At 31.8% G+C, this 15,140-nt stretch overlaps 1 protein-coding gene across 1 annotated transcript; it reads left to right on the plus strand.

Moving 5' to 3' along the window:
• The first annotated feature begins 11,292 nt into the window (after positions 1-11,292).
• On the plus strand, positions 11,293-11,943 carry LOC131043571 (ethylene-responsive transcription factor ERF017-like). Its single transcript, XM_057976789.2, has one exon. It carries the CDS (start codon positions 11,293-11,295, stop codon positions 11,941-11,943), a length of 651 nt encoding a protein of 216 aa, XP_057832772.2.
• Positions 11,944-15,140: the final 3,197 nt, after the last annotated feature.

Raw genomic sequence — 15,140 nt, forward strand, 5'->3', positions numbered from 1 at the left:
TTACTAAGTGAAGCCCCTGTGATTTTAATTTGGAACATGTAAAAGAGAATATAATCACACAAAATGAATCTTTTATTTCAACCTTGATAAAATTTAAATAAATTAATAATAACAACTATAACTATAAGGCCCAAGAAAAAAATGAATGTCTGGAGGCATATCAAGAGGGGGGGCTGAGTCCTTTTCTTGAGAAGCTCCATGGTGCTAACCTTGAACTTACAGAGTATTTGCCGAAGGATAATGGGATTGTTCTCTCTGGGAGGAAGGTAAAGATTGATGAGAATCTCATTGGGGAAATTACTAGGATCTCCATAGAGGGGATGAAGTTCTTTCATGACAAAAAGTTCTCAGATGAAGTAGTCATCAAATTTTCCAAAACTTGTGAGGAAAGGGAGGCATTGGTAAAAATCTCTAACAATTATTTTGATGCTGGGAAGGTTAAAATGCTTTGGTGAGAGGTGCTCAGAGTTATCATGGAATACATGACAGTGGATGAAAAATTTACTAGAGTCTATGACTACCATTTTGCCCTCCTCAATCCTTTTCGACACAAGGTAAGGTTTTCATTTCCTTACTACCTGTTTTGCTCTCTAAAATATAGTATTAAGAAACATTGGAAAAGCCCTAGGAAATATATTGTCCTGCATGCTAGCCTTATTCAGTTAATCCATGAGCATTTTATTAATATATTGGCCTCGTCTAACCCCATTTTACCTTTGGCCTTGGAAGGTTATAACACTGATATTAGCATGTCTGAGGACAAGGGAAAATAGGACACTAATTGGGAAGGGGAAGAGACTCCCCCCCCTAAGATTGGGTCGAAGAAAACTTTACAAAGAAAGCCCTTGAATAAAAAAGTCTCCTCTATGAAAACCCTCACTAACACTTCTCAAAAAGCTAAAAACAAGGAGAAAGACCTCCCCAAGAAAAAGTTGGTTTCCTATTTTAAGGATTCTAAAGAGGATTCTTCTACTACCCCAGATTCCATTGATGGCTCCCATACCTCTTACCCTCTCACTGAAAGAGAAAATAGGCCCAAATTCCCTTGAGATCTCAGACCTGAAGACCACTACTTCAAGCCTGACCGGGAATTTCCTAATGATATTCTGGCAATAGCAAGAAATGGGGCGGTTGACTACTTCAGGGTTATTAAGTGGGTTTTTCATGAAATTAAGGACCTAAACAAAAGAACATGGCTCTTTAGAGTAATATAGATGAAATGGAAGCTAAAGGGTGCCTCAGAAGGTTGCTGGGGTTTTATGGACCGAAGAAGAGAAGATGTCGATGGTCGATTGCCTTCAAAGAATTGTCAAGCTCATGGATAAGACGAAGAAGGAAAATGAGAAAAAAAGATAAAACATCTGGAAGGAGAAATTGGCAAAATTCAGATAACTATGAATTCCATCATGATCCATAGAATTGTGAAGAATTATGCTACTACAATGAACACATTGGTGAATAAGCTAGAAAATACTCTGTAGGGGACCCTGTTTGTGCACTTGGAAGTTGACAAAGACAAAAGCCAGAAAGAGGATTCTGGCCCTTCAAAGAGGACTAGAGCTCACCTAAAAAGAAAAGTGGATTTTGTGCCTCAAGAGATCCATGAGTTGAAGAAGGTGGCAGAGGAAATGAATAACCTTGAAGCTGAGATTACTGATACCTTAAAGTCCTTAGGTTAGTTTTGTTCATCTGGTGTTGGCCTTTTGTGTCTGTTATGCAACTTTCCTATCTTAGTGAACTTTATTTGAATATTTCATCTTGCTTGTAAACTCTGTGGTTTTGTTCCTTAATCAAAAACTATAAGGCTCATATATAATGGAGACACATTCAAGAGCTAGGCCTAAGGAAACCCTAGCCACCTATAATGGAGGCAAGGCTTCTGCTCATGGAGGCTACAAAGGGAGTTTGGTAGATGAGGAAGATGATGGAGGCCCTATAGATGATGATGATGATGATGATGAGTTTCTCCTAGATATCCCATTGGAGCTTGTGCCTTAGCTTGTCTAGAGGTAGCAAACAGTGTCTTTGATTATGTGCTAAGTTTTGATGTTTATTTGGAGCTAGTTCTATCCTTTTTGGATAAAATGAAGAAGTTTGCATCTATTTCAACTATTCCTTTTGCCCATGGATTGAGGAGGGGTTTTCTATCTAGGCATCCTACCATTTTTAAGGGCAAGGAAGTGCTTGCTTGTGTAGTGATTGATTCTCTTGCTATATCTCCTAAGGCTAACTCCCTTGTTGTCATTTTTGTAGACCTTTGCATGAACACAAAGCTTGGAGTTTCAAGTATTGTTAATGGCTCTATTGGCCCCTACCCTAATGGTGCGGTTGGAGATGTTGAACCAAAGATGTATGTTTATCTATTGAAAGACTCTACTTTCCAAGGACTCTTGCTCTCTTCTTACCCTGTGATTTGTATTTCTATTGGGATAGATTCTGTAAGGTTGGGTGTGACAAAGGATCCCCCCATCCCTTGTGGTGTGGGTATTCCCCATATTGATTCAAAGGCTAGTTGTAATGGTGGTCCCATTCCTTGTTGGGTGGGTGTTCCACATTATGATCCTAAGGCTAACTGTCTTGTTGGTGATGTTCGAAAGGGGAGTTCTAGAGTCCTTCTAGGGATTTTGGGATGATGATGGATGAGACCCCGTTTCCTTGAAGTTTTCATGGGATGATGATGATGGTACTTGAAATGGAGATCACAAAAGGGAGATTTTTCATCATCTTGAAGTTTTCTCTCTTAGAGTGATTTTTGAGTGGGCTAACAATAGGGAGATTTTTATCATCTTAAAGTTGTAAATATTCAAAAGAATGGTAACAAGAAAAGATGTTTGTGAGATTTGGATCATCAAAACAAGGAAAGTTGTGAGACTATCAATCAAAAATCCCTAAATGACTTCTTTAAACCTCCTTACAATCTTTTTTGTTTGTCTTGTAGCATTTAATGTCATTTTGTTTGTTTGGTTAGTTGTGTGTTTTGTAGTGGTTTCACAGTTGTTTTTTGAGTGTCCTACTTTTCTTTTCACTCCTATATTTTTGTAAAAGGATTCAGGGTCCTTTCAAAACCCTGCTTATCTAATAAAAAACTATAAGGCCCATATTTTTAATAAAAGTCTTGCTTGATGATATATTGAATGGAGGTGAATATTTTTGTATAGGCATCAATATAGGTATTCTAGCTATAACTATGAAATGGTAGGTATAATATAACTAAAAAAAATATAATATGTCATGCATTATGCTAGCATTCCTTTTTGTTGTATTGTTCCTACAATATTAGTCTTGAAATCATAAAATGCACCTTGCCAAAGGATCCCCCTTAATGCTTACATATCAAAACTTGTTGAATAAATAAAGGAAATACACAATTTTTAGATCTTTCTTTGAAGAAGGAAATATGGAATCAATTAGAATTCCATCAAGATATCTTATAACCCTAGAAAGGGCACACAACCCGGAGATGAATTATGGAGGTTTCACTTTAGAACTCCATCAATCCACTAATTTTCAAACTTTCTTTTGATACATAAATTCAAACCCTTAGCTTCTTTAAAACATCTCCAATAAAATATATTTTATCGTTCATTTTATTTATTTCCTACAAATAATACTTTTACCTCAATATTAAGAATTGAGTAGATCAGTCCACAATCTCCATGTAGCCAACAACCATAAATTCTTTACAATCTCCATAATCCAAATACACTAACATTATTTCTCCAACTTTAAACTGACTAAAACATCAGGCTTATTTCTCCTTTGTGAGCAAAATCTTTGAACTTGTAATTAAAAAGAATGTATTAATCCAAATTACTCTTGACTAGACCAGCTGTTGATCAAAACTTGCATGAATCACTTCATTGAATGCTCATGATGCAATCATTTTCATTGAGTTAATCTTTTAACCCAACATAATGGTTGAGGAAAGAATGTGTTTTACCAAATGAAATACTGTGAAGAGATTACTATGTCTAGAATGAATTATATAACCAAGAAACTGAAATCAACTAATACTTTGGAAGCGCTGAGAAATATAATTGAATCTACAAAGAGGGAGCGAGCAACGGTTGTAGAGTGGTTGAGGAGGAATTCAAATGAAATATTTGTATTCGAAACTTGAATTCTCGTACCAGTGACTCTTTAAAAGGCTGACAGAAGTGATCTACTGGAGGAAGATGGCAATTACATTAAATAACTGCAGAAGTAACTTAAACCAACTAAAGCGGAGTGGAACATTATCTAAGAACTCTCCATCGCACCAATATTCACGCCATTTTCATCATTCATATGTGCAAAATTGTACCAAAGGGATTTGCCATGCTCTGATATCAAATAGTGGAAATATTTCTCAATGATATATGGAATGGAGGTGAATCATTTTATACAGGCATGAATACAATTATGGAAAAGCAACTACAGGGGGAACGATATAACTACAAATAATGTGATATGTTTTGAGTTACGATAAAAAATCCCTTAAGAAAATATTTCTACAAGTCACGAACTGAATGAATATGTCATTGAGGCAATAGATAAACCCATCTATTAGAAACCTTTCAGTGTTCTTGAAAACAATTTTGCTACGATTCTATTCTCGCTTACAAAAATATACATGCAATAGATGTATATTCGGATCTCCTTTTCCATCATGCATTGAAAATTATGTTAATTATGTTGCTATAATCTGTCAGGATTGGTGATCTTAGCTTTGAAATTGTGTGACTATATATTTTAACTTTAATATATTATAGTCAATTATCTTTTTATGTGACACCAAGAATCATGGAAAGTGAACTTCTATGTTTCACATGAGGAGAAATATTTTTGTAATTAAATATGACTTTTTAACATTCGAAATATTCTTTTCATGGTGACATTGAGTGAGGAATATTAATTATGCAAATGACAACATGTTAAAACACTTGACACAAAGTGAAAGAGAATCTCACTATAATGGTGCAAGAATCATATATGATATTGTAAGAGGTGTAAGACATGGATAGAATTTTTGGACATGTGGAGTTATTATTCTCATCTAGTGGGTTATATTTTGTCGTTAGTGAAGTTGGATGACCAAACTCATGTGAAAAGTCTTAAAGATTATAGAAATTTGCTTGTAACAAGTTAAACTATATCATGATATATTTTTAGCAATGTGTAGATCACTTAGTTCATGGTATTGGAAACCATTCATGGTTTCTAATATCAGCTATATATTGGAGTTTGGGATTGGAGGAAAGTAAGTTGTTTTGTATGTTGAAAAAGTAACCAAGTGTTATAGACATTTACAGAGATAAGATGTATTGATGTAACTCTATTGAAGGATTAATACAAGCTTTGGGTCTCTTAGGTATGAAATTTTCTCCCACAAGGATTTCTCCATGTATATTTTTTGCAATGATTTGAAGCTATAATATTGTTATTTTCACATATTATTTATCACAATTTTATACCTAAATAGTTTTAATTTGGAACAAACCTCCACTTTAATTTCTATTACATTTCTATACAATCTCATATGAAATAGATATACCAAATTTAGGTCAATCATTTCTAGGATGTAAAATATCATCATGTCCATTACTCTTGTTATATCCTTTCTTATTCACTTCTTGAATATATATATATATATATATATATATATATATATATATATATATTTACACTAGTGAAAATAGGGAATTAGAAACAATTCTAACATGGGATGGATATTATGATGGCTATAGGAATACTATGTCATGCAATAGGGTCTCACTTTGCCTTTAAATAAACATTAGCCCAACTACCATTGTGCTACCCATAAACTCAGATATCAATGACTCAAAGATTGCAACAAAACTACTTTACTTTATTCAAATTCACTTCACAATAAACTGTACACCGTCAACAAATTAATTATAATCTTGGCCTCTTCAATGACTTGCCTCTCAATTCTGTAATAGCTTATCCCCATTCATAGAAAGGTTGACACCATACAAGCCCCTCTCTAGCATGTTTGTACCATCTATTGTACATTCCTCTTCTTGGGTCAATTCAATCCACTTCCTCTTTATATTTAGATCAAAAGCCACAATTTCTTATCTTTGTTGCAACCCACATACTCTTCTTCTTAGAAGGAAAAACTCCCTCTGTCTATATTTATTTATCTCTCTATTATTGATTTTGCATGATAGTAATCAATTGATTCATTTTAGATTTCCATGATCGGTCTCTTTCTCTTCCTTGGGCTATTTTGGCTTCTTCTCCTTGATGCTTTCCCTTCATCTCCTCTAATTTTACTATTGTATGTTGATGTAAAGGGAACCTATCCCTTCATAAAATATGATTTATAATAGAAAAATCAAATCAAATAGCTCATAAAAATATGCAATAAAAATGGAGGAAATTTATATTCACATGTTAAAATAAAATAGAAATGTATTAAGGAAAGGTAGCTAGATCTTGACTTATATAAACCTGGAAGAAGACGATATAATTAAAATATCACATTAAAAATATTCTCCAAATCTCTGCCACACTTTATCCTATAAAACTGTCTCGATCAACTAGGCCTTCTAACTTCAACTATATACTCATTCTTCAACCTATAACTATAAAACTAAGTCCTCCAGCTCCTGTCTTTAATTTTATTAAATGTGGTTCCATGAACAACACATATATGGTTACCATAACCCATTATTGGGTAAAATAATCAAATCCCACATTGAGATTAATTTTTATTTTTTTAAATCATTCAAATTTTGCATTAAATGTTATCATAATGTAGCACAAGTCCACCTCAACCTCCACTAATAAAAAGTTATAAAAATATCATTGTAGAATCATATTTTCCCAAAAACTACATACAAATAAGATGAAAAGCATAAAATGCTAAATAAATGCAAGATGCTTCATAAATCTTGTCATAAACCACCTCCTTTAACATCTAATTAAATTGGTCAACTATGGAAGCTCCATAACTCCACTAGATTCTACAATAATATATGCAATGTCAAGTGTCATTTGGAAGCCAATCTATGAATACATACATTTATGAATGGAGTTAAGAATATACCTTATTGTTGCCACCAACATGTGTCCATCTCCCATGAAAGTTGAAAAATTAGGATTTTGCCAAATAATTTATTAAATATTTTAGGCCTTATTACAAAAATTTACTCATCAAAATATTTTAAACTAACTATAGAAAAAAATTAAAATAATATTGGTGGGTTATGCAAAATTTCTCTCATGACCCAAGATGCCCTTACATCAAACATCTTGGTTAGGAAAAAATCTATGAGTATGGATTCATAAAATGGAGTTGATTGGTAAAGCCACCCTTTTAGATTGCAATCAATATTCAATAAACTCCATCACTTAAACTAGTACATTTGTAACTTCGTCTTTCTCATCTTCCAACACCTAACCAGAACAAGCATCCTTCTTTGACAACTCTTCTCTACACTCAACCTCCTCAATGTGGAATCAACTCTATCATAAACCAACCACATCCTTTAAGTTTATACCACACTATCGTCCAATCTTATTGGATTCAACCCAACATAGTTCAACCACCTCCACCAAATTCCACCTGCACTAAACTCTACAACTTCATACAAATCCTTTGCATACCATACATCACTAGCAAATTCTTTAATTGAACCATCTTATCCAAATTTACTAGATCATCGAATGAAACATGAAAACAATTAATAGGAAAAAGTTTAATTTTCAAATTAATTTTTGCAATATCTTTCTCAACCTCATGAAAGAATACATTAAAATGTGATTTTTTTACCTCATTACCTTCTACTCCAACTTTTGCTCCACCCCCAATCAATTTATCTCATTCTTATTCAATTTGTAAATGTAAATTATTCTTCTCAAATTCATATGTCTCCCTTATAGGATTCTATCTTGTTGTACAACATCATTATCCTCATATCTATTTTCATAATAACATTCAAAAAAATTAAACTTTAGATAAGTTACCTTCACTATTACTATTCTTTCTTCTCTATCTCTCATCATGTCATTCAATCACAAATTAGATTTCATTCCAACCTCATCAAAATATGGCATTTCTCTTTTCCTAGTACTGCAACATAATTTTCAGCCGCCTCTTATCCATCCATCCTATTCATATCATTCACATGCAAGATACAACCACTGATTAACTCATAAAATGAATGTTTTACCTCTTCATTTATTGTTGCCACTTTGTTATCCTCTTCTTGTATATCCTCCATTACACTCGACTCTTTTTTTCTCTGTTGCAATATCTTTAATCTCATATTTCATGCCTTCTAATAGACATGCCTCAATTTCCAATTCATTAGCTTTTTCATATTCATCCTATTTTTCTTCTTTGGTGCCACATTCGTGACATGTTGATGTATCTTATTTTTTTCTTCCATTCAAAATATCATTAGAAAGATAAAAATAATTGTCATCACCTCTTTCATTATAAAGGGTTATTATCCTTTCCAACTATTCTTCTATTTCTGTCACATTGTTCTTCAACTTTATAAATTCTTCTCTCATCCAATCTCTTATTCTCTCTCTAATTTTCCCAAGTCTAGGAATCCTAAGAATCCATCCAAATACAAAAGTCCTTTTCATCTTTCTCTTTTCAATACTCAAGTCCTCACAAAACCTCAACACAAATCCTATAAGTATCTCCTCTTGCAAGTTGCACTTACATATGAAACAAACTCACACACAATCTAGCTTCAAGTCCTAGTGCAAACTACCTCACATTTGGTGCCCTACCTAAACTCTTAGGAACACTAGCTTTAATGCCATTGATGTAAAGGGAACCTATCCTATCATGAAATATAATTTATAACAACAAAATCAAAGCAAAAATATGCAAGAAATATAAAAGAAACTTCTATTCACATATTGAAATAAAACTAGAATAAAATTAGGAAAGTTGGTTGGCTTCCAATTCAGATATGCAAATATGATTGCAAACTAATATAAACCTACAAGAAGATGATACAATATAAATATGGCTTCCATAGTATTCTCCAAAGCTCTCCCACACTTTATCAACTAGGCCTTAGACTACCTTCAACTGGCTACATATTCTTCAACCTACAACTATAAAAATGAATCCTCCAACTTCGCTCTTCAATTTTATGAAATGTGATTCCAAGAACAAATTATCTATGATTACCATAATCCATTATTGGGTAACCCGGCCAAATCTCACATTGAGATTGAAAAATCTCACCACAAATTTTGTATTAAATATTATCATAATGTTGGATAAGTCTACTTTAATGTCTACTAATGAAAAATAACATAAATTATCAATGTAAAATCATATTTTCCCTAAATACCATGTCCAAAAAATGAGACAACCATAATAATAAATAAAATACAAGATGCTTCATAAATGTTGTCATAATCCACCTCCTCTAATAGCCAATAAAATTGGTCAACTATGACAACTTCATAGCTCCACCAGATTCTAAAATAAGACATTCAATAACAAGTGTCCTTTGGAAGACCACCTATTAATACATGCATTTACAAATGTTATTAAGAAATATTAAATAGCCCACACTCCCAAATTGGGTGCCCAAATGGAACATTATGACAATATGCTGACAGTTGCCATGGACATGTGTCCATCTCCTATGCAAACTAAAAACTTAGGATTTGGCAAAATATTTTAGGCCTTATTACGAAAATTTATTCATCAAAATATTTAAAACGAAGCTGTAGCAAAAATTAAAAGAAATATTTTTGGGTGATGCAAGATCACTCTCATAGCCCATGATCCCTTCTACATCATATGTAAATGAAATGATAAATTAATTAATTAATTAAAATATCAATGATAAAATAAACTAAATTATAAAGGTGTGTCAAAATATAATAAATATATTTTAAATAAATATGTTTTAAAATGTCAATTCTAGAGCATTTAAATCACAACTTCTCTCACTTTACTACTTTTAAGTCTTTAATATACAAAATGTCAATAAACTTTTAAAATTGTTGAGCATGTTGATTATAATAAAATAAATATCAGCTTCACATAGGGACATACATATGACATAATTACTTATAAATTTAGCTGTGATTAAATCATTTTTTACAAATTTAACAGTTTAAAGATATGTTTCACCTATAATTATGATTGTGATATCCCAAGTGTCTAGAATAAAGTGGATTAGATTAGATACTATCAAAGAAATTATAAAATCATGTCATAAATATCATTTAATGAGGATACAAAATACTTAGCTCTATGACTAATAATCTAGTTTCAATTCATGGAGATCATGGAATTCACATGCATTAGAATCTAGGAATATGTTTGGCAATCATGTGTGTGGATAAGAAGTAGACAATCATGTGCATGGATGAGAAGTAGAATATTCTTCCCAATACTATGCTAGGTCTCCTTCATAGTTATGAATTTAATTCATGAATACTTTATGTCTATAAAATCCTTAAATTTTACACTAGGAATTTTATAAAGTTTCTAAATTTTTAGATGATATTTTCTATTGCACTTAAATGCTTTTTTATCAAATCGATGATATTTAAAAATGCATTAAAATACAAGTTCCAAAAATAACTAAGATATACTATAATATAATAAAATGTCATTACCCTGATTTTACTACTTAAAATAAATGAAATGATAAACATATAGATAGTTCAATAATATAATAAACTAAACCAAAAAACATGTTCAATTGAAAATCTTTTAAATTTAAATATTTTGAGATATTTACGATAAACCATTTAAAACTAAGTCAACTCTCACTTCACTTCTAATTTTATTATAAATGAATATTTAATCTTTTGGGTTGAACATATTACAGACAAAGTACATGGTGGCCCTAATTACTCGTAAGTATAGAGGTGTAATCAAATCGTTGATCACAAATTCTACAGTTTAAAGATATCCCGCATGTGGAACAGAAAGTACCTTGCAATGGAGACCTCACAAAAGTCTGAGAAGAGCTTAGAGACAGGTCAACGGCATTAAAAAAAACACAATTAAGAACATATGTTAATCATTTTTTTCTAGAAATCAGAACTTTATTTCTCTAGAACTTGATTCAAAACGTTCCATATAAGCTCTTCGATACATTCAATCAATGATGGTAAATGAAAAGGGCAGTCAAAAATTCGGTTGAAAATTTGAAGAATTACCCGAAAAAATCGGCACTTCAATCAAATCACTGAACCGTCAAAGAACCTTTTGACAAGCCCAAAATATCTAACAAAATACCAATATTTATTTGTTTTCCAAAGAAAATCTTCACCGCCCAGACAGCCAAGATGGGTGTTAAATACAAAGGCAAAGCAAAGATCCAAGATTGTAACTTGGGAGTTTACAGTATGGGCATCGGAAAAGAGAAGGAGGATAGGAGAAGTGGATGTTACAAAGGAATTCGGGTTAGAAAATGGGGGAAATGGGTGTCTGAGATTAGGCTCCCTAGAACAAAAATACGGCTTTGGTTGGGGTCGTATGAAACTGCAGAAGAAGCAGCTCGAGCATTTGATGTGGGGAGCTATTGTATTCATGGTCCTCTTGCAAAACTCAACTTTCCCAACTCTCCCACTCTCTTAAACATCCCTCCTGGCATTCATCTCTCTCCCCAACAAATCAAGGCTGCTGCCATTCAAGCAGCTTCTGCAAAATCTCTACCTCGTTCTCCTCTTGGAGTAGATGATGATAAAAAAGATGAGTTCTCTTCTTATGTGGATTCAGAGTTTGAATCGCCTGAACACTACCAAATGATGAGTAAGTTTTTTGAGTCTCTTTTGTGGGGATCCCCTAACGATCAGGTTTCCAGTACCATATATATTGCTGCATATCTTGGCGTTGTATTGTTGATGGATTGTGTAATACCTTATGATCATGGTATGGAGATGAACTGCTACACTCATGAATTCTCAGAGCATTTAGACGGACTGTGGAGCTTGTGACGAGTTATGTGATTGTGGTTAATGGGATAGAAATTTATTTTTGCAATCCTTACAATTTCAATGTGTTAAAAATGGTGGAGAATTAGTGCTATTTGGACTGTAGACAGACTGTTACAAGTGGGTCAATAGTGTAAGGGTGGAACACCTGGTAATAAATGAGTAGTCCAAAGTTCTAGTTCTAGGTAGTTCATAAAAGTGGTTCAACAGGGCATTAGGATTAGACCGAGGTTATAAGCCACTAGCACATTCCTTCCAATTCAAGGGGGCTGGTGGAGAATGAGTCATATTCAGTCTATATAGATGGATTGATCACAAATGGGTCAATGACTTAAGCGTTTTAAAAGCAAACTGGTTGTTTTAGATTTGAGTTTCATTGATTCATAAAAATAATTCAAAAAAAAATTATAATGTGTAATACATGAATGTTATAAAATATTGTTCATTTAAATTTAAAACATATTTTTCACCATGTAAATTGCTTTTAAGTCTAGTTAATCATAGTTAATCATAGTTAATCATAGTCATATTCAGTCTATATAGATGGATTGATCACAAATGGGTCAATGACTTAAGCGTTTTAGAAGCAAACTGGTTGTTTTAGATTTGAGTTTCATTGATTCATAAAAATAATTCAATTTTTTTTTGAAATGTGTAATACATGAATGTCATAAAATATTGTTCATTTAAATTTAAAACATATTTTTCATTGTGTAAATTGCTTTTAAGTCTACTTAATCATAGTTAACTAGTAAATTATATGTTACATGTCTAGATTATATGTAACTTTTGTTAAGCTTATTGTTGTTTAATTTTCTATATAGTAGATGAATTTTCCTCTCATAATATCAAAAGGATGGAACTTTGCATATTTGTGTTATGTACATAATCTATAGATCATTACTTTATTATTTGTATGTTTCTCTTTTGCATCATTTGGTAACAAAGGTTTAGATAGTTGGCTTGTAAATATTTTATTTTTGTCCTTATATTGGTAAATAGAACTTTTCTAACTTTTCTTGTACTTTTGTGCATATTAAAACTTTTAGACTATAACTTGCAACAAAAGAGAAGACATTAAATATTTTTTCAAAAATTAACTAGATAAAAAATAGAAATAAAAGAGTATATAGTTATTGGGATGTGCCTTAAAAGGTGCAACCTAACAATAGAATAATGGTAGGATATAAGTTTTGAAGTGCCATTAGTAGAAATTGCAACTATTGTCTTACCACACAACTATTAGTATTTCACATCTTAAAATATTAACAATTCATTTGAATGTGAAGCATACTTTTTTTTGCTTATTGTTAAAAGTATGTCTAAGAGGTACATAGTGTGGTTATTTTAATGTAGATTTTTAATCTATTTTATATTTGGTCAAATTTTCAATAAGTTATTCAACCAATTTTAATTAATCGCCTTATGACAATCGATTGTCAAGGACAATTATTTTTAGGAGCTTGAATCTATATAAGTACCCTATAAAACTTCTTAATGAATTTGCTTGAGTATTCACAAATTCCTTGAGTGTGTAGCTTATTAAGAAGACCATCAACAAGGAAACATTATTTATAAAGTTAATTATTCTTGGCTTCCATTTTGGGCTCTCTTATATGCAAAGTATATGTTGAATCTATCCAAAAAAATTTTTTTTTTTTTTTTTGAGGGTTTATGTTATTGTATCCATTTTTTATTATAAATTTGACAAGGAATGTAATGCTTGACATATTAATTTTCATCCTTGAAATGGTTAACATTATTTATTCATGTACAATGATGTAAAATTTACTCAATTTTGAAATTGCTAGGAAATTTTCTAAGTAGGATTATATAGAATTAATAAATACAATTGAGTTAAATACATTAAATTAAGAAGGAAACTAGATATAAAATGTGGAAAGAACAAAAATGGCACAATCAATACCAAAATCTTTGCACAACAAAGAACATTAATGTTTAATTTTGTTCAAGGTTTAAATAATCAAGTAATATTTCCTAAGATAAGTGTTGAGATTAATTCTAATCACACATGAAAAATATTTATTAATAGATATCAAGGTGAAAAAAATATAGAGTTTTAAACACTAACAACAATATTAAAAATAAAAAAATAGCTAATATTGAATTTGTAAATAATTTTTTGATAAAAATCAAGGGGTTTGGTTACTCAAGTGAAGGTTTTAGAAGAGATGTGGATAATTTTAATTTCCATGTTTGATAATATATTTTATAATTTTATATAACAATTTCCTAACTAGATATAGTAATCTAGGATCCATCCTAGGTTCTAGTTCTCATAAGAATGCTATGCAATTAGGGCTTCATAGCAAATATTAAATGGATTGATGCACAATCATATTTGATTTAATGTGAATTTCATTCAAATCATTTTGTGGTATCATTGAAAGATCATATATAGTGTGAAACAATGTGTGAAGGTTGGTCAAACCAAGAACAAGCTAAATTTTTAGCCTTGAAGGACCACAAATCTTATCTTTGTATTCCAATATGATTATTGTCTTACCTATTAGTTTGGTGCTCAAATATTTGTGTTGTTGATTGGTGTCTCTAGTATGTTGTTGCCCAAAAATGCAAATGAGGATTGCTTTCTCTAGTGAGTTGGTGCCTACTTCATGTTGTAAATTATTCATTTTTGGGGGGGTTGGATTTGACTAGTAGATCTAATCAACTATTCCCATAGTTGTTTTTCCAATCTTGATTTTCCGCATATAACTAGTATTTTTAGAATGCATGTGTGTTTTTATTCATTGATTAATTGCTAAATCTTTGATTGACTTATGGAGACATTTGGGTGAGCCTCCTACCAAGGATCCTACTCTTGAGATTTCTTGGGATATTGGTCCTACCTTCCTCCTCTGGCAGGTTTGGTTGGAAAGAAATTGTAGGATTTTTCAAGGTCATTAGCATCTTATTAATTATGTTTGGTACAAAATTTTGAATTCAATACAAAAGACCCTTATGGCTAAGTGTTCTTTTGATGGGGATCTTTCCCATGTTTTTCAATATGGGAAAACAGGTTTTGATGGGCCCCTAAAACCCATTACAACCAAAAGATCAAAAAATTTACATTAAAGTGTAGTAGCACACAAAGGACAACACACAAAGAAAAAGACAACTGATGAACAAAACACCAGCGAACTAGAGACAACTAGTCAAAAACAAAAAGGATCGACAGT

This window comes from Cryptomeria japonica, chromosome 1, assembly GCF_030272615.1.
Source record: "Cryptomeria japonica chromosome 1, Sugi_1.0, whole genome shotgun sequence".
NCBI classification, from domain to species: domain Eukaryota; kingdom Viridiplantae; phylum Streptophyta; class Pinopsida; order Cupressales; family Cupressaceae; genus Cryptomeria; species Cryptomeria japonica.

Bases quoted from the DNA above. Each gene is read 5' to 3' on its own strand.
- LOC131043571 (XM_057976789.2), top strand. From the start codon at position 11,293: ATGGGTGTTAAATACAAAGGCAAAGCAAAGATCCAAGATTGTAACTTG.